This window comes from Alosa alosa, chromosome 9, assembly GCF_017589495.1.
Source record: "Alosa alosa isolate M-15738 ecotype Scorff River chromosome 9, AALO_Geno_1.1, whole genome shotgun sequence".
NCBI classification, from domain to species: Eukaryota; Metazoa; Chordata; class Actinopteri; order Clupeiformes; family Clupeidae; genus Alosa; species Alosa alosa.
Window position 1 is genome coordinate 17,574,060 of NC_063197.1, and position 25,966 is coordinate 17,600,025.

At 40.8% G+C, this 25,966-nt stretch overlaps 2 protein-coding genes across 6 annotated transcripts in view; one reads left to right on the plus strand and one right to left on the minus strand.

Annotated features, from left to right (window-relative positions):
- The window catches only part of pkn2b (protein kinase N2b), a 30,303-nt gene extending 23,652 nt beyond the window's left edge, over window positions 1-6,651 (plus strand). For both annotated transcript variants that reach the window (XM_048252842.1, XM_048252841.1), the window contains exons 11-22: window positions 18-192; window positions 452-578; window positions 925-1,067; window positions 1,432-1,507; window positions 1,600-1,691; window positions 2,090-2,266; window positions 2,539-2,601; window positions 3,274-3,350; window positions 3,763-3,905; window positions 4,077-4,184; window positions 4,295-4,375; window positions 4,573-6,651. In XM_048252842.1, the coding sequence (XP_048108799.1) occupies window positions 18-192; window positions 452-578; window positions 925-1,067; window positions 1,432-1,507; window positions 1,600-1,691; window positions 2,090-2,266; window positions 2,539-2,601; window positions 3,274-3,350; window positions 3,763-3,905; window positions 4,077-4,184; window positions 4,295-4,375; window positions 4,573-4,776 (1,466 nt within the window). In that variant the 3' untranslated portion in view covers window positions 4,777-6,651. The remainder of the gene's footprint in view (window positions 1-17; window positions 193-451; window positions 579-924; window positions 1,068-1,431; window positions 1,508-1,599; window positions 1,692-2,089; window positions 2,267-2,538; window positions 2,602-3,273; window positions 3,351-3,762; window positions 3,906-4,076; window positions 4,185-4,294; window positions 4,376-4,572) is intronic.
- Window positions 6,652-10,459: 3,808 nt separating this feature from the next.
- LOC125301032 (kynurenine--oxoglutarate transaminase 3-like) lies at window positions 10,460-25,786 on the minus strand. Of its 4 annotated transcripts, none has more exons than XM_048253283.1 (14): window positions 25,768-25,786; window positions 24,784-24,875; window positions 24,600-24,664; window positions 24,369-24,513; window positions 22,170-22,319; window positions 15,041-15,127; window positions 14,810-14,935; window positions 14,348-14,468; window positions 13,721-13,797; window positions 13,432-13,521; window positions 12,391-12,577; window positions 12,094-12,167; window positions 11,788-11,874; window positions 10,460-11,279 (listed from the first exon to the last, which is right to left on the minus strand). In XM_048253283.1, exons 2-14 carry the CDS (start codon window positions 24,871-24,873, stop codon window positions 11,226-11,228), a joined length of 1,353 nt encoding a protein of 450 aa, XP_048109240.1. In that variant the 5' UTR covers window positions 24,874-24,875; window positions 25,768-25,786; the 3' UTR covers window positions 10,460-11,225. The 4 variants fall into 4 exon arrangements, with proteins under 4 accessions (XP_048109240.1, XP_048109238.1, XP_048109237.1 ...); XM_048253281.1 differs by lacking the exon at window positions 25,768-25,786 and adding an exon at window positions 25,605-25,736; XM_048253280.1 differs by lacking the exon at window positions 25,768-25,786 and adding an exon at window positions 25,227-25,451.
- Window positions 25,787-25,966: the final 180 nt, after the last annotated feature.

Below are 25,966 nucleotides of genomic sequence, written 5' to 3' on the forward strand. Positions count from 1 at the left end.
CTCCTTCCACGCTGCAGGGAAAACGTTCCTGCGTGCGCCACAGATGAATATCAACATTGCCACATGGGGTCGGCTGGTCAGGAGGGCCATCCCCTCGGTTAACAACTCCTACAGTCCCCAGGTGCCCGACCTGTCAGAGCTGGGCCCCGAGAACACCCCTATCGGCCCCGCAGACTCCCCCACACTCTCCAGGTACACACACACACACACACACACACACACACACACACACACACACACACACACACACACACACACACACACACACACACACACACATACAGGTATAGCTCAACAAGGTCCCTGATTCACGCTCTCAATTCTGTTAAATGTTCTATTTGCAAGTACTTGTAATTAGAGGCACTTGCACAGAAGGGATTCAGTCCTGCTGTAAAGTGTATGCTGGCGTTCAAATAGTTAAAAAGTAATCACCCACCTGTTTCATCTCCAGCAACACTACAGTGACCAAACTTGACTTTGACAAAGAGGACACCCCTCTACACAAGCGTCACTCGATCGCTGTGGACATGCCCGAGGCACTGGCAGAGGGCAAGCTTCCGGATGGAAAAGCAGTGCAGGTACACAGACAGTGTCTCATGTGTCTATGCATAACTCTGAAATTGACGTCTGTGTGTACCCTTGCATTGCAGAGTGATTAGTGTATTTAAAAATGTGCAGTTAAAGGACGTTACTATTTTTGTTATTATTATTATTCATTTCAGGTAGTTTAACTTAGAGTAAATTAACTGTATTTTGTATTTTCTTTGTTTTTATTTGTGCTTCTTTAATTACATAGGTAAATGTCAGCTTCCATTACAGTAAATCTAATAAAGAAGCCCATGTGTCCATTCCTGGCCTGTGTAAACTTGTCGTTCCACTGTGTCCCAATCACCCTAACAGAGTCGTGCTGTGCCCTTCCCACAGGATGCACTGGCGACCTTTGACTTCCTGAACGACCGGCGGAGCAGCATGGTGGTGGGGCCCCCGGGCCACGACAGTCTGGTTGAGGACGAGACCCCGCAGCCGGAGCTCGAGCTCACCGCCGTCCAGCCCAAAGCAGAGATCAAGTGCGCAAACACACCACTGAGTAGTAACTCGCCGCAACACGCAACATGCATGTCTGTGTTTTTAAAGAATAAAGGATGCTTGAAATGACATGAGACAGATTGAATGTAGTTCTGGTACATCTGGTAATGTGTGAAATAGTGGTAGAAAGGAGGGGGTTGAGAAAGGGAATCTTTATGGAAATGTACAGCAACGTTCTCAGTACATAGTGTGTGTCCCTGTCTGTCTTTGAAATTTGATCCATTCACTGGGCATGGGAATATGGTGAAATATTCTTGCTCTTATGTGTGTGTGTGTGTGTGTGTGTGTGTGTGTGTGTGTGTGTGTGTGTGTGTGTGTGTGTGTGTGTGTGTGTCCTGTCTCTAGGGAAGAAGAGGAATTCCAGTTCAGCCTCAACGACTTCAAATGTGTTGCAGTCCTTGGCCGTGGACACTTTGGGAAGGTAACCACCATCAGCTGCAAACCACATTTGTGACGCTTAATTTAATTTTGCTCACTGCTCAGACCTCATGGTTTCTCCTCCCTCTCACCCAGGTCTTACTGGCTGAGTACAGGAGCACGGGGGAAATGTTTGCCATCAAGGCTCTGAAGAAAGGTGACATTGTGGCTCGCGATGAGGTGGACAGGTAATCAGAGTGGACAGGTTGAGAATCTGCCCTGTAATCTGTAGCTTTGTGCACATGAAGTTTACTTTCTGGGTATGAAATATGTTCATGCAAAGGTAACACTAACTAACCATCAACACAATATTGATAGATGATGGTCTATGATTTATGATATAATTTGAAAGCTGTCATTTAAAGTCATGTACAATGTATTAGAAAATTACCAATACTATATGTAATTTGTTACTAATTGGAGTCATTGCTGGATACACTTGTGTTTGTGCATTTTGTTAGTAATTTGTTGTTAGTAATTTGTTTAAATTCAAAATGAATAGGATTGAAAAGCATCTGTGTTCACCGTAAAATGTGATGGTCATTTCTTCTTCTCCTTCTCCCACCCCCAACCATTCCCTGTTTAGTCTTATGTGTGAGAAGCGCATCTTTGAGACGGTGAACAGCGTGCGGCACCCGTTCCTGGTCAACTTGTTCGCCTGCTTCCAGACCCGAGAGCATGTGTGCTTCGTTATGGAGTATGCTGCTGGAGGCGACCTCATGATGCACATCCACGCTGACGTCTTCTCTGAACCCCGCGCTGTGTAAGTGCCCCACTTCACACACCAATAAAGCTCCCTCCTCCTCATATTCCATTTCTCTGGCATTCGTTTTGCTGGACACACACACACACACACACTTTCATTTCTTCATTCATAAACAGGGATGCTCCAAGTTTTTTTAAGTAGATTCCACTTGAAGTCAGATCTGTGAGACCTGTCTGCTGGTGTTCTTTGTTTTTGTGAAAATCTGGTTCTTGGGCCTTATTGACTAACAATGCAATAATGGTTTAACATTTACCATTTTTCTTCTCCAGTTTCTATGCTGCTTGTGTGGTCCTAGGATTGCAGTTCCTTCATGATCATAAGATCGTCTACAGGTAATGTCATCATCATGGAGATTAATTTGATCTCCTTGGCTGAATACTTAAAGGAGAATTCCAGTGTGATATTGACCTAAAGTGTGTTGAAACATGATACCGAGTGTGAACGTATGTCTCATAGCTACTGGAAGAAACTGGAATCCATGCATTTCCACTGAATTATTTTTAGAATCTGATCCCTTATCATACCTGTTCATTCTTACTCGTCGCTCAACTTATCGTGACTAAATTCAAGATGGCTGCAAACGCTAAACTTTGTGAAGATACTGTCTGCATAAATCGTCTTGTAGGTAAACTACCAGTGCTTTTTCAAAGTTCTCAATGTCTTGTTTTAAATGTCAGGGCCCTCGGAAGTCTACCAATGACGTGTGGAGATACATTGCGCCTCGTAAATGGTGTAAAACAGTGATTTATTTGCATGGCTAGCCCGATGCCGAAGCGCCACCATTGAAAAAGCTGTTGGTAGCATCGGCTAACTAGCGCCAGATTTTGGAGTGCAGGGGACAAGCCGAGATGGGCTATGAGACACGTTCACACTCGGTATCATGTTTCAACACACTTTAGGTCAATATCACACCGGAATTCTCCTTTAAGAGCGAGCTTCCATCAAAGCTTTTTATCATAAAAATATTTGACATGCGCTTATACTGCTTGTGTGTCCTCTTTTAGAGACCTGAAGTTGGATAATCTCTTGCTGGATACAGAAGGCTATGTGAAGATCGCTGACTTTGGCTTGTGTAAAGAAGGTAAGGGGGCCCTCAATTCTAGATGAAAAGTGAAGCCAAGATGTGCTGTTTATTTATTTTATTATTGTAAAAGTATTTTGTGTTTTGGGAAACAAAAAGAGCATGTGACATATATAATGGCCAGAGGAATGTGGACACTCATTGTTTCCAAAAGAATCTTAATGTTTCAAAATGACATTTCTGAGTGCTGTACAAAAAGAAACAATGGTACAGAATAAATCACCTGCCTCTGAGCAGGTGATTCATTGAACTCCCACACAAACTGTGTAGCTGCAGCACTAAGCAAATGTTGATGACTCAGTTAGTCAGGTACCTTCTCCCTTCAGCACCCTGAGAGGTGTTCTCCCAGGACTATGAGTCATCGGTGTGCCTTTTGAGGTTTGACCCTTTCGCTCGGCTGGTTTGTTCTCAGGCATGGGGTTCCGTGACCGCACCAGCACGTTCTGCGGCACGCCCGAGTTCCTGGCTCCGGAAGTGTTGACAGAGACGTCGTACACCCGGGCAGTGGACTGGTGGGGTCTGGGTGTACTCATCTTCGAGATGCTCGTCGGGGAGGTGAGGTGCTAATTAACAGAGTGGCAATGAATGTAGACTGTTAGCATAGTAATGTTGAGTTAGCAAACTGTATTTTAAGCAGTGCTGATGGCCCATTAAGAGGGTGTCTGATAAGGCCAAGCAGTTCTGTTGACTTATCTATTTTGTATGTGTGTGTGTCTGTTCATTCAGTCACCATTCCCCGGTGATGATGAAGAGGAGGTGTTTGACAGCATTGTCAACGATGAAGTTCGCTACCCACGATTCCTCTCCACAGAAGCCATCTCTATCATGAGAAGGGTATGTAGGCTGACTAAACCATGCAGATCTGTTATTCCTGAAGCTCCTTTTCTGACAGAAGTTAACATCATTGATACATTATAATTGAATGTGGAATATTGTGTCCACAGTTGTTGAGGCGAAACCCGGAAAGGCGTCTGGGAGCTGGGGAGAAAGATGCAGAGGAAGTGAAGAGGCATCCTTTCTTTAGAGTACGTGCTCCCGCATCCCACATACAGTAGTTGTCTAGTTCAACCTCTTAACCTGTACAACATTTGAGTTATTTTGCTCTTTTGAGCAAAGGCCATGGCACTACTGCTAGAGTTAGCATGTCAGCAAGACTGCTAACAACATGTTAGCAAGTGATTGACTGAGCTTCTGCCTCTTGTCTTTGCGGTGTCTCCAACAGAGCGTAGACTGGAATGGCCTCCTGACTAAGAAGGTCCGGCCGCCCTTCGTCCCCACCATCAAGGGAGCCGAGGACGTCAGCAACTTCGACGACGAGTTCACCTCCGAGGCACCCATCCTGACGCCGCCCCGTGAGCCCAGGATCCTCACCTCCAACGAGCAGGAGATGTTTGGTGACTTCGACTACATCGCTGACTGGTGTTAGCGACTCCCATCCACCCTTCAATTACAAAACGAAAAAAAAAAAAACACCAAACCAAACGTCAACTCTGCCCCGCCCTCTGTTGTCATGTTCAATACTGTGAACCCCCACTCACTGAACAAGCAAGACTCGCCCATCGCAACGAGCGGTCAGGGTCGTCCACCCACCGCCATCCTACATTTTTATGGATTTGCTCGTTTTCTTCCTTTCCTCCTCTTCCCTGTGCCATTGAAGGGACTCGTTTTTTTAAAGGAGGGACATTTTTTAACTAAAATCAACCGAAAAAAATCTGTACCCACAAATATGAGTATATGTATAGGTGTATGCCCTATATGGTATCCATTTTGTCTTGTCGGAGCACTGGGATTGTTTAAAATGGACTCCTTTTGTATAAGATCTCAACTGGATGACTCATGCTTTTGTGTCATTTTCCCCCTCTTGTTGGTATGCTGAGCTTTGTCAAAGTAATACTTTTTTTTTGTCACTTAATGTAAAACAAATCCTCCACCTTTTTTGTTCATGTAAAAAAAAACACTATGTTAATATTTCATCAGCCTCAAAGTCAGAGAAATGTGCCTGTTAATGGAAGAGGCTGAGTGTATCTGAGCGGTTATTGGACTGTAGTCTAGCCTGGTGGGGGGGGGGGGCGTTTAAGTGCTTCCTCTCTCCACATACAGTATGGACTGAAAAAGGACCTCTGTGCACATCTAAGACAATCATTGGCTGTCTCCCCATTCACAACACTACATCTTCCCCTTTTTTATATTTATGTTTTATTTTTATTTTTTATTCTCTTGTTTTTCTTCACCCCATAATGCCTTAAATTCTCTCATGGATGAAGGGCTTACAAAAACGATAATAGTCAGGTACTAAAAGAAAACTACCAAAGCTAGCTGCCAAATACTCCTCCCGCTCAAGGTCTTTAGGTAATCAACAAGACATTGGCCAAGATGGTGAAGTTAATGGATGTGTGCATTTAAAACTTCAAGAAGTTGTTTCACAGTGATAAAGGAAAAAAATGCATTGGGTTTTCAACTATTTGATGGTTTTTTTCCAAACTCTTCCAGATCCCTGTTAACAATCATGTACTCTTACAAAAAAAGTAAGTTATAGTTTTATACTGTATTTTTAGAGTAATAGCATTTTGAATCTGCTGTATGGTATGATCTGTTTTTGTTTTTAATATATGGATGTATGGACATCAAAAAAGGAGAGGGCAGCTCGAACTTGAGAGCGATTCTGAACTTCTCAAAACGGAATGTAAAAATGTATATTCATCAGAATGAAAACAAAGTGTATATTTTTTTTCTTTTGTTTGGCATGCATGTATGCCAAAACAGGCTGTATTTTAAATAGTGTTTTTTAAAGGACCTTTGTAGTCTGGCTCTTTTGAAATATCGCCTGAACTCTGTCCGTTATGGGATGCCATGTGAAGAGGGACTGGCTCTGGTCATCGTTTTTGCAGACTTGGATGTTGACCTCATTATCCTCCCTGGTCCCGTGACATTGTAGCACTTGGGCATTGAAGTATGGAGGCCTGGGGATGCAGACTGTTTAATGATGCTGGCTGGTTGCCCCTCCTTGGACTAGGGCATGTGGACCCACAGTGCATTGGGTGGGCCTGGACTATGAGGACGTCTGAGGTAGCCCCCCACCCTCTCACACACATACAACCAAGGGAACCACACTAACTGGTTCCACTCAGTGGATCACCAAAAAAACACTCAATAGAACTTTCAGCTTGATCCTGGTCGTCTTGTCTACGTCCCATCCACCCCGACCTCTCGTTTTCCTCTACACACCACCCCCCACCCCTTCCAAAGGAGCTTCTGTGAGGAATGTATGCGCTGAATAAACGGATGGAGATCCTGTGTTTTAGAACCTGTTTTCATTGGACTTACTTTTTTATGAGCACACCTGAATGGGAAAGCCTGAACCGAGAGGTGGGATCAGGGAGATGTTAGAAGGGCAGGATTAGACGTAAAAGGTCTAAGCTTAAAGGTCAGAGAGCAGAGATTGGCGGGGAATACTCACCTCACCTTTCCGATGGCTGGCTTTAACAACAGAGAACACACACATACAGAGACAGTTAAGGTAAGTACAACCAGCCAAACTTGAAAAACCAGATGGGAACTTGCAAGGCAAATGAGTCAGTGTTGGTTTCTCCCACGCTTCTGCTGTACCCTGTTTGAAAAGGACAGAAAGGGGAGAACAACATGCATGCACATGAAATGCACACCCCCCCTCCATCCTTCCTCATACACTTACACACGTACAGGGTCCCTCAAATTGCTAGTCAGCTCATAGCAATGTCTGGACACATTCCAAAAAGATTTGGTCACCTGTTAACTGCTCTTGAGCAAAAGACAACCTCCCCAATAAAAATGACAAAAGCTTGCTGAACTGGTCTTGTAGCATAGGTGAGTGTGGGATGGTTGAGGCCAAACCATAGTGCAAGTGGGTGGGAACTGCTTAACACCAGATATGGGATGATTTGTAGAAACATTGAACCATCCTTAGACCAGTTGGATGCCCTCCTGGAAAATGTGCCGTCTTACATTCTCTTACTGTTAATAGAAAAAAAATGAGTCACTGTACACACCCGGCAATGTAACCCCTGCTAAAGCCTCAAGCATGCAAATTTGGTCGGGACTTAAATATTTATTCGTCCATTGATTTACTCAGAGCTCAAATAGTGTGCTAAAAGGCCACCCGTAGACGGTCTCTCCTCCTCTTAGGTGTTTATTCCAACCATAGTTCATCTCACGATTCCAGTCAGCAACATGTGCAGCCAACTAGGAATCACACCAAACTGAACCAGGTGTTTGTAAGGCCTTGGCAGCCACTGCTCAAATCAAATCAAAGTCAAATAACCCTCATATGTGGGCTGTACCTAAGGGGCCAGCAATGGTCAACCAGGCCCAATTGGGGAAGGAGGGTTGGGGGGGGTAGGTCTCAGAGGGAGTCTCCATAGCAACACTGACGGACTGGCCCTCTTGGGGAAACTGGGGACACGGGACACGTTTCCCACACAGGAAGAGGAAAGGGAAACTGGGAAGGAGGCTTGTGAGGAGAAAACTCCGCCCTGCTGTGCCCAGCCTTCTGGGAGCACCAGCAACTCCCTCTATCCGGTGGCAGGAAGACAGAGAAAGGGAGAGAGAAGGGGCCACAGGGTCCAAACAGTGGACACCAGAGAGATACAAACGGGAGGAACAAACAGGGCATCTGAAATTAGTCTTATTCAGAGCTGATAATAGAACTCTCTTTCTAAGGCACTCGGCGTTCCCAGTTTTCACTGTTTAAAAGTTGAAGTGTCATTGGCCATGTAGGCCAGATTAATTGTTTGTGCTGACTCAAGTCCCCTTGAATTTCTATACTAGTGCGGCTCTGAGGAAAGGGCCGTTATTTAGCAGCAAGGGGAATGCAGACTGTGAATTCAGATCGATGCCCCAGAGACAAGACAACCTTGCTTTTCTGTATCTGTCCCCCACAGGGGCAATGAAAACTTCAGATTCCTCACATTTCAACACACACTGAAAATAATGGGTCTTGTTAGATATTTGGAAAATGGCTGTAATTTTCAGAAGATCAACATGTTATTTTCCCATGGCAAACCTGAAGTCAGTATTTCTGATATGGAGATTTAACGCAACCTGAGATGGCTTGTTTTTAGACTTTCACATCTATCAGTTTTAACAGTGATAACCTGGACTACTGAGGACCACTTCATAGAGTATGCTTCCATCTAGTGGCAGACTTTCTGCATTAAACTGAAAACCAACCGGACCAAAAAACTAAGATTACCAACTTACATCATTACACTAAATTCACTTATCACCACTGAACCACAATATCATTAACATCAGAAAAAGACATTACTTAAACTTAATTTTTACACCATATTCTAGTGTTGCAATGTAAGTGTGACATTTACACTAAACTCCTGTTTCTTTATAGGTGTGTCCTTTTGAGTGTGTGAAAAATATATGACCATTTGAAGAGCCAAACCAGAAGCTCAAGTTGACCAACATATACCCATGCTAGTTATTTTACCCTCATAAAACTCTTTGTTACACTGAGTGTTATGAGGTTAAAATAACTAGCATGGATATGTTGGTCAACATGAGCTTCTGGTTTGGCTGCTCTTCAAGTGTAATAATTATTAGCCATACATTCTATAGCCCTATGTCCAAGAATTTCGCTGCAAATTTATGTAAAATGTTTTCACATTTTTATTTTTATTGGACAATTTGTATTGTCCATTTTGATAAAAAGAAAAAAAGACGTAATGGTGGCCAATTGGTTTGCACTGAGACCCAACATTAAACCAGTTTAATAATTTTCAGCATGCAGCTGCTTTATCAATTCAATTAGGCATGAGTATGAGAAATATGTTCACAAATTATGATAAAAAGTCAGCACTTTTGGAATTTGTGCCTTTTTTTTTTAATTCTTTTGAACTCCTAGAGAGTTCATTGGATTTCCTTGACATTTGGATGGAATAAACTTCAAACATATGTGATGATAAATTAGAAAGGAATCATGGATATTTAGAAGATCATAAATGGCAGGAATTTGATTGGCATGAGACGCCACACACCAAAACAGGAAGTGGACATAATTGTTCATATTTGTTTGGATTACCAAATGGTCACTAATAGGCTACTGCTGATTACACCAATGAGTCATTCACATTGGAATAAGTTACTAAGTTCTGCTATGACAACACTGCTCTATGCGCAGTATTCTCTGCAAAAACATTTAATTTCCCTATCTTTACAAACACATGACACAATAGCCTAGTGATAATTCTATTGACCAATGTCTATCTAAGCCAAAAGTACTCCTTATGTGATTGTATTATTCAATTTAAACAGCATTTATACAATTAAAACACAAGTGTTAGGAACATTTGTTGTGATTAGATGTATTTTCACTTAATTAAAACAAACCAAATAGTTTCATTGATATTATCTGTAATGCACAATAACATTATGATTTTCGAATATTTCGAATATATCAGACAGCGTCTACCGACTACTTCTGACTAGTGCAGGGGTGTCAAATATCAGGCCCGTCAGCAGGTTTCATACGGCCCACCAGATGTTTTGGGTAGGAAGGGAAAATTAGAAAAAAAGATATTCACATCCAGTTGTCTTCAACGTGTTACAGTATAAGCAATATCTCTATGATATGATAAATTGATTAAACCTAGCACTACAAACCATCCTCAGCAAGGTATAAGCAGAAAAACTAACATGGAAGTAGGGCATTTGAAGAGAGAAAGAGTATATGACAGCAGTACATTATTGTGTACTGCTCATAAGTGATATAATCAAACAATACCCATGCAGAAAAATGATAATGACAGCCCCCCACGAGGTCTCATTCCAACAAATCCGGCCGACTACCTAATATGAGTTTGACACCCCTGGACTAGTGTGACTTCAACAAATTGTGAGAATGGAAGGTAAAAATCAAGACAAGTATAATGTTGATATCTACCTATAGTTTTAGTTCTATCAATTAAATTAAATTTTAACATACAAATCCAGTGGGAATACACAAGGCAATGGACTTTTTTGGATGAGTGTATTTGAATTTTAAAGAAATGATTAATGTCTGTGGTACCACAGTGGTATAGAACTTGGACTCAACAAAGCAGGAAAACAGACACAAACACAGATAAAATACCAAGCTAGCATGTGTTTAATGCTGGAAGATGTAGATAGTGTATTAAAAGTTTCATGATTTTCTAAATGAAATTAACCATTCTAAATTAATTGCATCTTAAGCAAAACCAGTGACTATGTTGCTAAATCAGGTCTAAAAACATTGGTCTCTACAGAGATAAATCAGAGCCAGCTTGGTTTTTTAAATCTTACAGCAACAGAAAATACTAAATAACATCTTCATTAATGAAAATAAGAGGCAATAATAAACTAGGCCTACCTCTGAGTGTTTAACGCCTTGATTCAAGTTTGTCTGGTTTACACTATGAATGTCATCAGTGCTACAGTATACAATGTTAAGGTCCATGTGTTGTGTCAAAGCTAAATGGTCTTTTTAAATACAAACTGACAGGGCTACAACGGACATGCAACTGAAGTGTTCCATTCGCAGTGTAGGCTATGCTACAACAGTTAGCTTCCGCTATAATTAAAGAAACTGGTTACCCAGATGTGATTGCAGCACTCACTTTCGAAAAGAATTAGACCAGTCTTCTAAAACCATTTTTAAGCTCCAGTAACAGAACCCTTCAGTTGCAAGCCTGGTGTAGCCCGGCTGTAAGGCTTCCTTCAGGCCTTAATGCTCCATGCCACATTCAAAAAATGGCCTCAATCTGATAAAAACATTTTTTTTAACTACATTTCTAAAATCTGATTCAGATCACTTCAGCATGTAGTATGAACGCAGAGCATTGTCCGTTCTGGTCCAGTCAAGCATAACATCTACTTGTTCCAGTTCCTCAGGATAGTCTCGGCTGCATCCAATGTGCTGTCTTGCTGCAGTGGGCATGTAACAACACAACACATGTCAGAAGACAAACTTAAACTAAACAACCTGTTGTATACAAATTATATTAACTAGTCTTTCTAACTCTCAACAGACTTGGAAATATATGTCCACACCTATTTTATACAGTCTATGGTCTCCACCTGTTTGACCATAGTAATAAGAGACTCCCAGTGATCTAGTCTGGATGTTTCCTAATTGTGTAATTGCATGTGCTAATTTTTGTAGCTGTTCTCAGAGCCTTGGAGAGCTCAACGAATTCTCATTAAATGTACATGTACAGTAGATATTTTAGTCATTATAAGTCATCTTTACAATCATAACACACCCCAGTAGTGGAATTACTGGTACATTTGCCATTTTGATTTGAGGGTGTCTAGTTTAAAGGCAAGATATAGTAGGTTACTAGGCCTACAATGAAGACCATGCAGTTATTTTTTCACTTTTAAGCTGATTTATAAAGAACTGTTCCAGAGATTTAAGTTAAGAATCCTTTACCTTGATGAAACACAGGCGTATATATTTCTCAAACTGCCTCTTTGAGTCATCGCCACAGAAAGCAGTTACTGGAATGGCCGCCAGTTTCTAGATGGGGGGGTGGAGGAATTGGGAGAGAGACAAAACAGAAAATAGTTACTCGCTGACGTACTCCTGGGGGAACAGCCTGGGGCATTACTTCACTGCTACGGTAGCTGCTGATATGAGTATAAGACTGATGACAGCATGCTGGGGTTAGGTTTGTGAGCTGACACGCGAAAACTCAAATGGCTTGTTTCACTGCCTCCTCCTCCTCCTCCTTCTCACCTTCTCTTTGATCATCCATTTGATGAACTTGTAGTCATACGCCTCATCGTCCCCCATGTGCGACAGGTCCTTATCTTGAGTGGAACACAGGGAACATGGGAGTGGTTACAGTTTTCATAGCTACATTACTAACACCTGGCTTGTTGGGTTGTGGCTTTGTAATATAGCCCTGAATTTTCTCCAGCATCTTTCAAATTCACACACTGTATAAGGACCGGTTTTGAAATACTGCACATCAAAATACATGATGTATAAATGGAAATATTACATTTCATAATGAGGGATAAAAAGTCTCACTGAGTGCCGTAACGTCCACAATCATGAAGTAGCCCCCTTCTGGCACCACAGGCTCCATGCCGACGGAGCGCAGGATGCTGGCCAGGCGGTCCCTCTTCCCCTCCAGCTCATCGGCCAGGGAGGAGAAGTAGCAGTCGGGCTGGCCCATGCGCTGGTAGTCCATCATCAGGCCCTGAGCCACTGCCTCCTATTGCAGTACCAGCAACAGACAGAGGGGTCAGCAGAGCACACTGAATCAAAGGAGGTGCACCTCTAAATTTGGACGGACGCTGTGTCATTTCCTCTTAATCGCACACGTGGTAACTCACACTACATTTCAGCCTCTTACGATGCAAATTTATTCTGAGAAAATACTGTTTCTCTTCAATGTATCTGTACGCACACACTGCATGTTCAAACTAGAAAATCACACACTGCATGTTCAAACTAGAAAATCGGGCCAAAATCTTGTGTCTGACCAGCCTAAAAGTAACTTTTGATGAACATACTGACATTAACATGGGTCTTTTATATCTGCACAATAGCCCCTTAAAGGCTGATTAGCGTAAGGAAATTATTTCATCAGTGTTGTCGGTGTGTTTACCTTGTTCATAAAGCAACACAATCCTCTGCTGATTGTCATTAACATGATTAATCATTCCTCTTGGTGTATAAACTAACAGTAACATGCACCAAATACTTTTACGCGAGGTGCTTAGCACTGGTGAGGGACTTAAAAATGGAAAGGCGGCGCACACTCCATGGATATATATTATTTTATTGATGGCGATGTCTGCCAGGTGTGCTGCTGTTGGGCCTATACACAGATGCCTGCCATTTTCCTGTTTTTGGATCTGAAGAAGGCCTAAGGGTCAAAGCATCATCAATAAAATAATATTTCAATAATTACTCCTTCTAGACACACAACCTAAGCATTTCACTACATATTGTACTTTGTTGTATATGACAAAAATAACAAACTAACTAACTGAGCCTTAAAAACAGAAGGGTAAACACTAGCCTGTAAGAAGTAGGTCATGGGATAACTCATCGTGCACTTGCCTGTAGTGGAGTAGGACAGGTGTATAGAGTGTTCTGCATGACTGTTTGCAGGTGCTTGATCAGGTGTTCTGGGCCAATAGACCAGCCAAGCTGCAGGACAAGAGGAATAAAAATAGCCTCCACTTTAACCCATTCATGTGATAAGACTTCAGACTTGCTACATATTTTAGGGGTACTGTGACACATTGTTCTGGTTTAAATTCTTCGATACCAAAGACAAGCACTAAGCCTTTCCTGTCTGCAGGCTATGCACCTTGCGAATGAAAAATATGAGTCAGCTGACACACACCTTCCACCCAGTCACACTGAAGGTCTTGCCTGCACTGCTGATGGTCACCGTCCGGTCCCACATACCTGGCAGAGTGGCTGACAAAGCAAACCAAAGTATGTATAACAGTGCAACCTTCTTGTCTCATCTTCTCTCAACACTTACTTAGTGTAAGTAGTCCACACGTACCAAAGTAGTCCACACGTACCAAACCGATCTTTTTTTCCCCCCGTTTTCCCTGGAATCGTTTCAAGAATATTTGCGTCGAAACGGATCTCTCAACACGACACGTTACTTCATATCCCAGTTATGTCATGTATTACATGCTATTATATGCATTACATGTTACTTGTTAATTGAGTAGTGTACTTTGAGAGCAAAGATTAACCAGAGTCAAATTCCTTGTTTGTTTACGCAAACCTGGCCAATAGAGCTGATTCTGAATTCTGGTTAGTTATGAGTTATACATACTGACATACTGTTAACATATTAACATATGTTACTGAATAGAAATGCCAAAACACATTAACATATGTTACTGAATAGAAATGGCAAAAGAGGGTAACAGTTCAAGCATGCAGAAATCCTCTCCAGACACAATGTTTAAATTGCTTCTGTGCTTCTGACGCAGATGACTCCACACAGTACCTATTTTGATATGCTCATGGCCTTTGTAGATGAGCCACTCGTACACCTCGTCGCTGAAGCACAGGGTGTCATGTTTGATGCAAAGGTCTGCGATGGCCTGGAGCTCATCTCTGGTGAAAATCTGCCGGGGGAAGTGGTGGATTGGTCAAACATGTTTCTGTCAGCTTAAAGTCAACAACGGGATGCAACTTCAGGGCCCGGAGGAGAACCAAAACGACACTTTTGAACGACAAATTAGAAAGCAGAGGATTTGTCCGAAAACAGCGTTTTGAAAGATTTTGCCAGTATAGAAAGGTTTTTCAGAGCATGTCATATTGAATAAACCAAATTGAATAAGGCTGTAAACAGCAGAAAAATCAGTTAACTTTACTTTAAAATGACATGGAATGAAACACTAAATGCTGCAAAACCTGAAGTGGCTTGCAGACCCATCTATTCATGGCACAGTTGTCATAGCCTCACCTTTCCTATGGGATTGTTTGGTGTGTTGATGATGATGGCCTTTGTCTTTGAGGTGAATTTGCTGGCAAGTTCATTCTGATCCAAAACCCAGTCTCCGCTGGTGATGTCTGCTTTCTTGCCTGACTTCTGAGTATGGAAACAACCGGGTCAGAGAGTGTCAATTTAGAGACTGGTTGACGGTTGATTCTATGTGAAAGAGCTGTTGAAGTTCACTCAGGGGCGCAAACCTACCAGTCTGAGGGGGATCAATACTGGCTTGCCTCCAGCCATTCGTACCATTGGAACATAGCAATCGAAAAAAGGCTCAATAATGATAACCTGTAATTTCAGATATACACAGGAAATGTATTCAATTCCTTGTGCTATAAGAATAAGATTTCCCACAGTGGCTGATCAACAACCAAGCTTATTTATTATATACAAGCTTATTTATCTTTACACAACATGATGCAGGATACAACAACAATTCAAGTTGGTTAAGTATGCTTTTGCCTAAAGAATGAAACCTGAGGACCACTGCTGAATGGAAAATAAAATGAAGATTTGCGCATTAAAACAATACATTGATGCAACGGTTCTCAAAATGTGGGGCGGTCCCTACTTGTGGGGAAAAGAAATTTGGCAAATTTGGAAAAAGTGGAAAATATACACTCAAAACAAAACTACTGCACACAAACAAATGAACGATCAATAGGCTATCTACATAGGACTACAGCTATCGATTATTTTTGAAATCGAGAATTCTAGCGATTATTTCATCGATTAATTAGATAAAAAATAAGTTTTCGTTATTAAGTGCAATTTATTAATATGCACAACAATCATGCTGTAGGCCAGCGTTTCTCAAACTGTGGGTCGCGGAAACATGCCAGGTGGGGCGCGAACTGACGTGAAAAAAAATGCGCAATGGACGCACTGTTTTATTCATAGGGAAGCGCTCGTGTCAAGGCAGCTTAGTTAGTCCCGACCTACGTGAGATTTTGAACGTTGTTGTGAGAGTGATGAATTTCATCAAAACCCGGTCCTTAAAAGCGCGTCTATTCTCCGCACTTTGCGAAGAGATGGTAGCTGACCAAAAGGCTGTACTGTTTCACAGCGAGGCAAGGTGGCTTTCCCGAGGTAAAGTGCTGTCGCGCGTGTTTGAGCTCCGAGTCGCCTCTTCTTGGAGGAAGAGCGCATGTTTGAATCTGCAAGCACGTTCACTAATGAACATTTCTTGACGAAGCTGGCCTATCTTAGCGATATATTTGATATATCTTAGCGATACATGAGTTAAATATCCAGTTACAAGGCAAAGACAAGCACCTACCTCACCTAGCAAATAAGATTACTGCATTCACCAAAAAAACTTGAGGTATGGGACAGGCGTCTCGATCGCGACAGTATTATGCCTTTGAGATTTCTGAGCGAAATCGCTTAAACGTCTGATTCGGGAGCCTCTTGTGATTCCCATGTGTTAAACAGTAGCCCTACATCACATCCCTGCAAAGTTTATTTCAAAAATATTTCCCAACCAGCAGTGCTCTGTATGACTGGATTATGGATCCATTTAATGCAGCATGTTGGTATTTCATTGAATATATTGTACAATGCTGTAAAATGGCCTATGCTTCCTTATATGTTGCTGGAAAACAGAAATATGTGTGTTATTATGTATTTATTTATTATTATTATTATTATTATTATTATTATTATAATATCTGCTGCACCCGCTGATTTTAACTCTGTTGAAGAGGATATATTTAGTGTTAGTTAGTATAATTTGTATTTTTGCAATTTGTATTTTTGTATATTTTTATATATTGTATTTAAGTGTTAGTTAGTATAATTTGTATTTTAGTATATTTAGCATATTCTTTATCTTCTACTGTCCTTATTGCTTAGTTGTGTTTTTATATTATATACTTTAATTACTCTTTCTGCTGTTAAAGAATGTGTTTGTGTTGTCTGTATGCTGCTGAGACCTTGCATTTCCCCTGGGGATCAATAAAGTAGGCCTATCTATCTATCTATACTTAGAACTTGTCATTATTTCAATAAATTTGACAATTTTAAGCTTGACCTACCACTTTCTTAGAGCGATGAGGGACAGGTGGGGCTCGAGAATGCCCCCTTAATCAAAGTGGGGAATTAAAGAAAACGTTTGAGAACCACTGCTCTAAGGAGTGACTCAGAAAGTCACGCAGACAACTGTCTCACTCTCAAGACACTAACTTACAGCTGTCTCACTCACAGGGTACTTAGCTACACAATAACATAATGGGAATTTGTTGTCTAGCTCATTGGTTCCTTATACCTTATATAGCTTAGGAATAAGGTAAGGCTTAGCTTTTCTATAAGGATCTAGTTTGTTAACTACCACAGTCACCAGTTGGGTCGCGATAGTCTGTAATTTTTAAAAAGTGGGTCCCCAGAAAAAAAGTTTGAGAAACTGTTATAGGCCTAAACTAGCCCTAGTCACTTCAAAGTAAATTCATAGGCTATATTTCCTGCATAAGAACTGCAAATATTTCCTCCAAAACAGCAGTTTTGAAACTTAAAGTAATGCAGTCTCGCTCGCGCGAGAGAGACGAGATGAGTGTGTGTGCTGAGTTTTTAAGTGTATTGCTCACTTGCAATGCTCACTTACATGCATTAGTTTACTACTTAAAATTTCGACAACTTAACATAATTTCGATTCACGACATTAGGCTACAGCCGCTACTAATGCCGTATGGTCTAACTAGCTATTACATTAAAGGGAAACTTGGCAGGATTTCCACCTCTGCTGGAGAAATTGTGCATTATGCTATTTCAAACTGTGGAAAAAGGTAACGATGGATTTGTTTACAAGCTAGCAAAACGGTTAGCATAAGTTTGGCAGACAATGTGGATGTTACAAGGTAAGAAACACGATTTAAAACGAGTTTCTTGTTTCTCACTTCTCTTTCCGGGACGGTAGTTGCAATGTTGCACGGTTGGTTTTCCGCCTGGGGACGCTAGGGGCAGCGGGAAAAGTCACCATTTTCACCGGAACAGGTCATTTAACCATCCAAATGATTTCTAAACAGGTTTATTACGTTGAAATAGTTGCCAAGTTCCCCTTTAAATTAGCCAACATCAGTGTTTACGTTGCCTTGTATCGGCGGTTACGCTTTGGTGAGCTGGTGTTACCAACTGGATGCTTTCGGTTTAGGTGTTGAATCATTGTTGCGGTACGCTAGTTCTGCTTGGCAGTGGACATATTGCGCCTGGTCTTCTTTTCTAAGTTTGAAATGATCCCAAAACGTTGGACATTCTCTGCCTTTTACGGACGGTTTCAGTCATTTCGCCCACTTAATTCTGGGGGTGCATGTCAGTAATAACAGTCCGTGTGTGAAACAATAATCCCTAAGCTGAGCAGGCCACGTAACGCAAGTGATATGAATTAAACGAAGCTTCGAGGCAGAGAATTTTCCTTGATCATTTTTTGTAATCGAATTATTCGAATTACTCGAGTAATCGTTTCAGCCCTAAATTAAAACAACATCAAATCCAGGGGATCAGGAGGAAAACTTTATGTGGAACCATAGTGGGAAATAATGTTTTAATGTCGTTACCATTTTGTTCACTCCTTTCAAAGTGGGACAGGGCTCTACACTAAAATAAAAATTCAGGAGCACTTGTGCGCCCAAGTTAAAAAATTTAGGAGCACAGACAAAAATTTGGGAGCACAGTCAGTTCTGTACTTAACTTACACATAATCTAACATTATACTGCAGCTAAACATGCCAGTGCACCAATTGCGAATATTAAGAATGACTGACAACATTTAGGCTACAGGAAACAGGATTTTAAAGATTAGTGCCTACTTTATTTTCAGTCTGTTCTATTTTCCTACATTTTGTTAATGTAAAATAATATAATGCATTGCCATATTTGCATTTAGTCTGTATATCAAGTATCCTGCCAAATGTAGGCTAATTTATTTATTTGTGAATCCATCTATAGCTAATCCAAATATGCCCATGGTGATCTGACTGCATACTGCCTAATAGACTACTACTACTACTAAAACAGTCCATTTTCTCTTCCACAAAACCCAACATAGGCTAATCAAGGATGTATGTTTTATACTTTTAGTTTTTATTTGAAATATCTGCATTGATGGGGGCAGTAGGCAAATGTTAGACCTACTTTCGTTTTGCACTTCAGCTTGTATTCGGTGTAAACAAACATACATGCGTAGAAGCCTGGAGTTGTCAGTAGCGTTCTACCTTTGAATAAAATGGGAGTATTACGGGAGGGTACTTTTGTGCCGGTTCGTTCGCTACAGCTATATTTTGCATATTGCAGCCAATACGTCAACTGGGCTAAAAGGCATGTTAGGTTACCTTTCCTTCTCTCACTGCATTCTCAGAATCTCATCCTGTTCCTCCTATATCCAATTAATTCGGTGGATAGAAGAACTAATTTCTTCAATCTTTGCATCTTGGCTAGCTAGTCTAACTTTCCGCTTTTTCTGGCTCTTGATTTGATAGAAGCGACTACTAGCGAAGTCACAACGAAACTGCTAATGTTGATGGGAGGTGTAGGGAGGTGATGGGAGGTTTTTATGCTGCATTCGCGACGTGATTCTATGGTTTGCACCAGTAATGTTTCTCGATGTTGCGGTGTATTTTGTAGACAAACATTGACATGGCTAGAAGTCATTCGCACCAGTGCGCCTAAATATTTTTTTGCACTCGTACGGCATCATTTTTACTCGCATGTGCGAGTGAAATGGGCGCACTGTAGAGCCCTGCTGGGATATGACAGAAAGTTTGAGAAGTTTGACAACCATTGCATTAATGCATGGTCAGGGGCCACCCACAATGGCCTTATGGACCACTGGTTGAAAACCCCTGCTATAGCATTCATAAGTTTCATGTAGTCAGGTTAGTAAAGTTTGGAGTGGCACTAAGTGGTCTTCAGAAACAGAATCAGATGTATTTGCCTAGTTACTACAAACAAGAAATTTGTTTCCGGCCTATGCCGTCAATCTCACTTCACAGACAATATACAGAAAATATACATAGAACATACAGGCAAAACAGTAGGCCATATCTGAAATACAATATGGACGATATACAGACCATGTACATATTGTCTAGGACAGAGGTTCCCAACCTTTTTTGGCAGATGACCCTATTTTGAGAGACAGCGCATCTCTCGCCTGGTTGTTTTGATACTTTGTTTGAGCATTATTACCCATGATGATCTCATGTGGGATGTCTACAGTTAAGAACAAAATTATTCATACCCCTGGCCAATATTGATTTAAAGTTGTTTTTCTCTTGACTGATATGTTTGTTCTGACTGAAAATGACACTGCCACATGGCAAAAGGTAGCAAGACAATGTGGTAGAAGCATGGAATCAAAAAAAATAATTGTTTTTGTCTTTTTAAATTTTTTATGAAAAATGGCGTGCAAAATTATTCATACCCTTTAACAATCACTGGAACATCTTTTTTTTGCATTCACAGCTCTCAAAATGGTTCATATAATACCTACCAAGCTTCTCCATGTCTCCATAATGATTCTAGGGCCTGACTCTGGCCTCATGCTCACTTTTGTGACAGATTGAGGTCTGGACTATGGCTGGGCCATTCTAAAATGTTGATATTGTTCTCTGCCATTTCTTGCCTTGTTTGGCTGTATGTTTTGGATCATTGTGTGGTTTAATGGTCAAATGCTGCCTATTGTGGCAGGTCTCTCGGCACACTGCCTGATCTTTTCCTCCAGAATCTTAGGCCTAGTTCACACGTACCAAAACGATCTTTTTTCCTCCGTCTTCCCTGGAACCGTATCAAGAATATTTGCGTCCAAACGGATCCATCTCAACACGACTCAACACGTTATTTCATACCCCAGGTCTATAGGTGGCACTGTTTCTTTACAGAAATTGACCAAAACTTGCACTTTAAAAACAGACAGAATAGGCTACGACGAAATGGCTAGTGCAAGGAAACCAGAATTGTTTGTGTGGCTATCACCGCAATTAGGCTACTAAACACAAGGCTTACCCAAGTTCTAGGCTATTCTGTCGCCACATTTATAATATTGCTATAAAACCTTCGTTAGTAACAGTCAATACTTTTGCCTGCATCAAATCGCGCATTCGTATTCAGTGTGCTACCATCGGCTTAACGTGAGTTCTAAGCTATACTTATATCTGATTTCACTCGACTGTGAATGCATGTATGTTGTAAGACATGTAAAATAAATTAATGACACTGACACTACGCACAAATTAATGTAGCCTAAACTTACACCGCACTTTCCTAATAACTTAAGTTCTCTCGCGTCACTGACAGTAGCTAGAATGCATAAAAAACACCGGGAAAAACAGTGTTCAGTCCACCAAGTCATAAGCTATCGGCGCTGCGCAGCACCAGTTGTGATATTTATCTTACGGAGTGTAATCGTAGGCAATGTCATGTATGAAAACTAGTATATCAATGCAAAGAAATAGTGTTGACATTTCGGGGGAGTGTCAATTTATTTTCATTGTGTCCCCTAGGTTATATCTGTGGCCTGAAAGGCCTTGTATGTGAAAAAAAACTTTATTTCCTTTATTTCCTCAGCATATTGGGTCATACCATAGATTATTATGGCCATTATTTGAACAGTGAAAATAATAATTAAAGAGTTTTTGAACTTTAATGTCACTAATGCTGATTATTCAATGGTTCATTTGAATTTAAAATACTTTCACACCAAAAATTATATATGCGATTAATTAATCACAGAGTACTGTATGTAATTAATTCGATTACATTTTTCAATCGATTGACAGCCCTAATATATATATATATATGTAATGTCCTGGTCAATTGTAAGATAACCAATATCTCAGCCGACCCCCTTTAAATTTTGGGTGACGCCACATGGGGTCTCGACCCCAAGGTTGGGAAATGATGGTCTAGGACAGGGGTTCAGGGGTGGTCCGCGGCCCACATTGCTGGTGGTCCCTGACCATAGATTCAGTAATGTACAATGTATGTTGTTTGGGTCATTGCAGCTTCACTGGGAAAATATAAATAAAAGAAGCGTGATTCACACGTGAGGTCACGTGAGAATCACGCATGAAGCCGGACAATTGAAATATGTACCCACTGTAGTTGCAATGTGGGAATCAGTATTTTTATTCAGTGGTGGTCCTGGGGTTACGTAATTAGTCAGAATGGTGGTCCCTGGGTCACAATCAGTTGAAAAGCCCTGGTCTAGGACAATATACAAATAATATACAGCCGTTTACAAGACAAACAAACTGCATTGAGTGCAATGTGATAATGCAAACAACAGTCATGTGCATCATAGGAGAACAGAACTGGACTATCAAAAAGGAGCTTGTCCTACCTCATCCCCTTCCTCCACCAGAGCCTGCATACAACTGAATAAGGATCCATAACCCCCGACTGTAACTAGGATCTCTTTGAAGGGATCAATCTGCCGATCATACACTTTACCATACACTTGCGATAGGGCCTTGACCAAAGATGGATGACCCTATTTACACAGTCAAACAGAGGAAAGCAGTAAGTTACTGACAGACATTGGTTACAGTTAGGTTTAGGAAACAAGTGTTAGTCATTAATACATAACTATGTGTATGTATTAGTGCTCAATAAGATCTCGATTAAAGGAGAAATCCGTTTTCACATAGATCTCCGTTTCTCGAGGTCACCGAGTACTGTCGGTACGAAACAAAACAAAAACAACCAAAAACAACCAACAGCACACACCATGTACATGCCCACAGAGTTTAGGCTGTAGCTGCCGGGCTGCATTAGCTGCTGGTTGTAGCAACTTGACCTAGGTAAAAACGATTGTTTTCGTTTTGTTTTGTACCGACAGTACTCGGTGACCTCGAGAAACGGAGATCTTTGTGAAAACTCACCGGATTTTCCCCTTTAAGCACAATTACACATGCATTAGGTCTTACTGAATAGGTGATTTATTCTTTGGAGATCGTTGATACGCAACTAGTTATCCTTGATCTAAGGTCTTTGATATATACAGTAGTATGGATCAAAATGGAAACTTTATAGCCTTCTAATGAATTGTCTTAATATGTTACTATTATGTCACTATAAGTCACATATTTAAATAGTGTATTAGGAGCCTTTCTATTTTGGTCCATACTACATATCAGTGACCTTAGGTCAAGACCAATTAGTCGCTTATGAAGGATTTACCAAGAAGAAATGATTCAATGATGCATATTACAAACATTGTTGAGCACTATACATTACCGTAGATATAGCTTATACAGATATTAACAATGTGGACAACATGTATCTCCTAAACTAAAGTGTTACTCTCATACATTAATAACAATGTCACATTGAGAATATTGGGAGCAAAAGCGCAAACATCTCCACTCCAGCTCAATCCACATAAACCTATACATCCACAAAAGGATCCAGGATTACAACTATATTAATGAGTCATTCACTATCACGAGGGTCTTGACTGAAAAAACATTGAAGTTCTTTTTATTTCATGCCATTCTATTATCTTATGACATTAAATGCTCTCCATCTCTATTTTCCCCATAAAGTTGAGATTCCGCTCTCTGTAACCATACCAACAGGTTGCATTCTGATGACTATTATGAATGGCTTGTCATCAACAACCCTTACCAGATAGAACCAGTTCTACCAGGTGCCCCTCCTCCTGTGCATTCTGTCAACTTTTGAATTCCTACAACTATATGAAGAACCTATATTCCATGTGTTAGATCCTGTGAAAGCTGTGTGAGAGAGTTATGTGGGATGTGAGATGAACTATAACCTCAGTCTCCACTCTTATCTCTTCACCAGAGTGTGTGTATGAGAGAGAGAGGGAGTGTGTGTGTGTGTGTGTGTGTTGAGACCTGCTGCATGGAATACTCCTACTTTCCATGGAGGCTAACTCCTACTAGCAGAGGTTGTGAATCAGGACCATTGATTTGATGTAGATCATGTACATTTCTTATGCTTATGCATTACTTTATTATTATATTGTAACCTGTATTTTTCATATACATGTCCTAGATTTATAATTAGGACCAAATTGACTGATTTCTGTGCATCTCTGCCACCCCCCAGATGTGACTCTTTGTGTATGAACACAGCAATGAGAGGCTTTCCAACCTCGTGTCTACTATTTGCTCCAAGTACTCAGAAAGTATTCAATTAGCATAACATTTGGCCAGGTGCAAAGCAGGGTCCTCTTGACCAACAACCCTACAGGTTGTAAATAGAAGGACCAAAAGGCCCATCTAGCCAATTTGCACAAAGGGAGTTACCAAAAAGAAAGTATAGCCATAGCTTTTTTAGTGGGTGTTCATAATCATTAAATGTTTTGTATAGCGGTATATTGTATATACAAAAGCCTTGCATACTGTTACTGTATTGTTACATGCTTTGCTACTGCCTATTATTGAATCATTAAAGGACTTATTTTGCAACAGTTTTGGAAGCTATCCTTCGTTTTTTCTTATAAGCCAAATAAGTATGGCTGCAAAGGAGGCAATACTAAGAATTTTCTATACGAAGACACTAAGATTCTTACAAAGCCTCGTGTGTACTGGTTCAGTCTGTCCACAGCTGCTGCCTGGGCAAGCCCTTCTTTGACATATGAGGGAGGTGGAATATCAGGGTAGCCCTGTCCAAGGTTGACGATGGTTGGGTCTGCTGCCACAGATGTAAAGGCAACCCTGCATATTATAAAGGTCAAGCACATTATGTCAGAGGTGAAATCATACTATAGAGGCAACTAAAATGGACACTAGCCCATACTTACCATACATTCTTGTCCAGTCCCTCAATTCTCTTTGCATGTTTATGTCTGGGGGGTGCCATGGTCATCTTGACAAAAAAAAAAGACATGAATGAGTCACCAATACAAGAAATAAACATATGGCTCTATGGACAGTGAATGCAATACGCTTTCTGAAGGTGGTACAAAGGCAGGCTATGTGACTTACTTGTGTGGATGATATAAGTCTGGCAGGGTTAACTCTGAATAGTGGATAAGTAGAGAGGCAGCATCGAAGTGTGAGGTGTGTGATGTTCATATCTGCCCAATTTAATGTAGAAAACAGCAACACGCAATCGTCAGAGTTCCTTGAGATGCAACAACATTGAGTATACTCACTATCACCACTTTTGGGACGCCAAAAGACCCTTCACGTTTATTGTCAGGACATCTTACCCCTTTTTAGGTCGGCAGAATCATTTCATGTTAACTGCACATTAAACAAACACTTTAAACGTTATGCATTTCAGGACAACTCGCCAATGTTACCTTGCTACCTACCAGTAATTGTTCAAAAGACCTTACTTAACGTTGACCAAAGAGGAATGAACCAATGCATTCATTCGCGTAACTGCAATGCCAGGCAATAGCTAATGTTTAATTCCCACTAACCTGTTTCACGTTCCGTGCAACCTACAAAGCAGCAAGACTGTTATGTTTGGAGAGATTCCAGAATTACGACGTAATTATATTTCCGCCCATGGATATATATACGTTTCCGCCCCTTAGGTTAGCCAATCGTGTTGGTCACGTATCTTCATTTTTCACGGTCACATAAATTGTATTCATTCAAAAAGAGAGTGCAACTTCAAAGAATAAATAATAATTAATTCCTGTTAGCACGTAGAGAATTTTAAGCATAAAAGTCATTCACTCGCTTGCTTGGTGTGTGTGCACCAAAGAACTCAGAAGATTGTTTGATAACTATTTGGCTCACAAAATATACTATTCATTTTAATTGGATATTAAGATAATATTTAGGCTACTTACATTTAACAAATTATTTCCTGAATGAATCTGATAACTTTTAGTTTGTTATGTTATGGAATCCAGAAGACGTACGTCCCACGTGCACAAGCCCGGAAAGAGAGTGTAATGCATGCACTGATCTGAGTGCACGCCAACCGTAAAACATGGATCAAAACCGCCTTACCATACGGGATTGTGTACTCAATCGGAAAAAAAAGTCAACTTTTCTGCAAAAGTCGTTCAATATAACGTCTGAATTCAACCATTTTAATACACAAATAATGGATATGACCTATAAGCACTATCTAACTATGCTTGTAGTGTTAGCGCCAGTCTATTAGAAGGCTGAGGTAGCGCTCTCCACATAGCCTTTGTTTCACCAA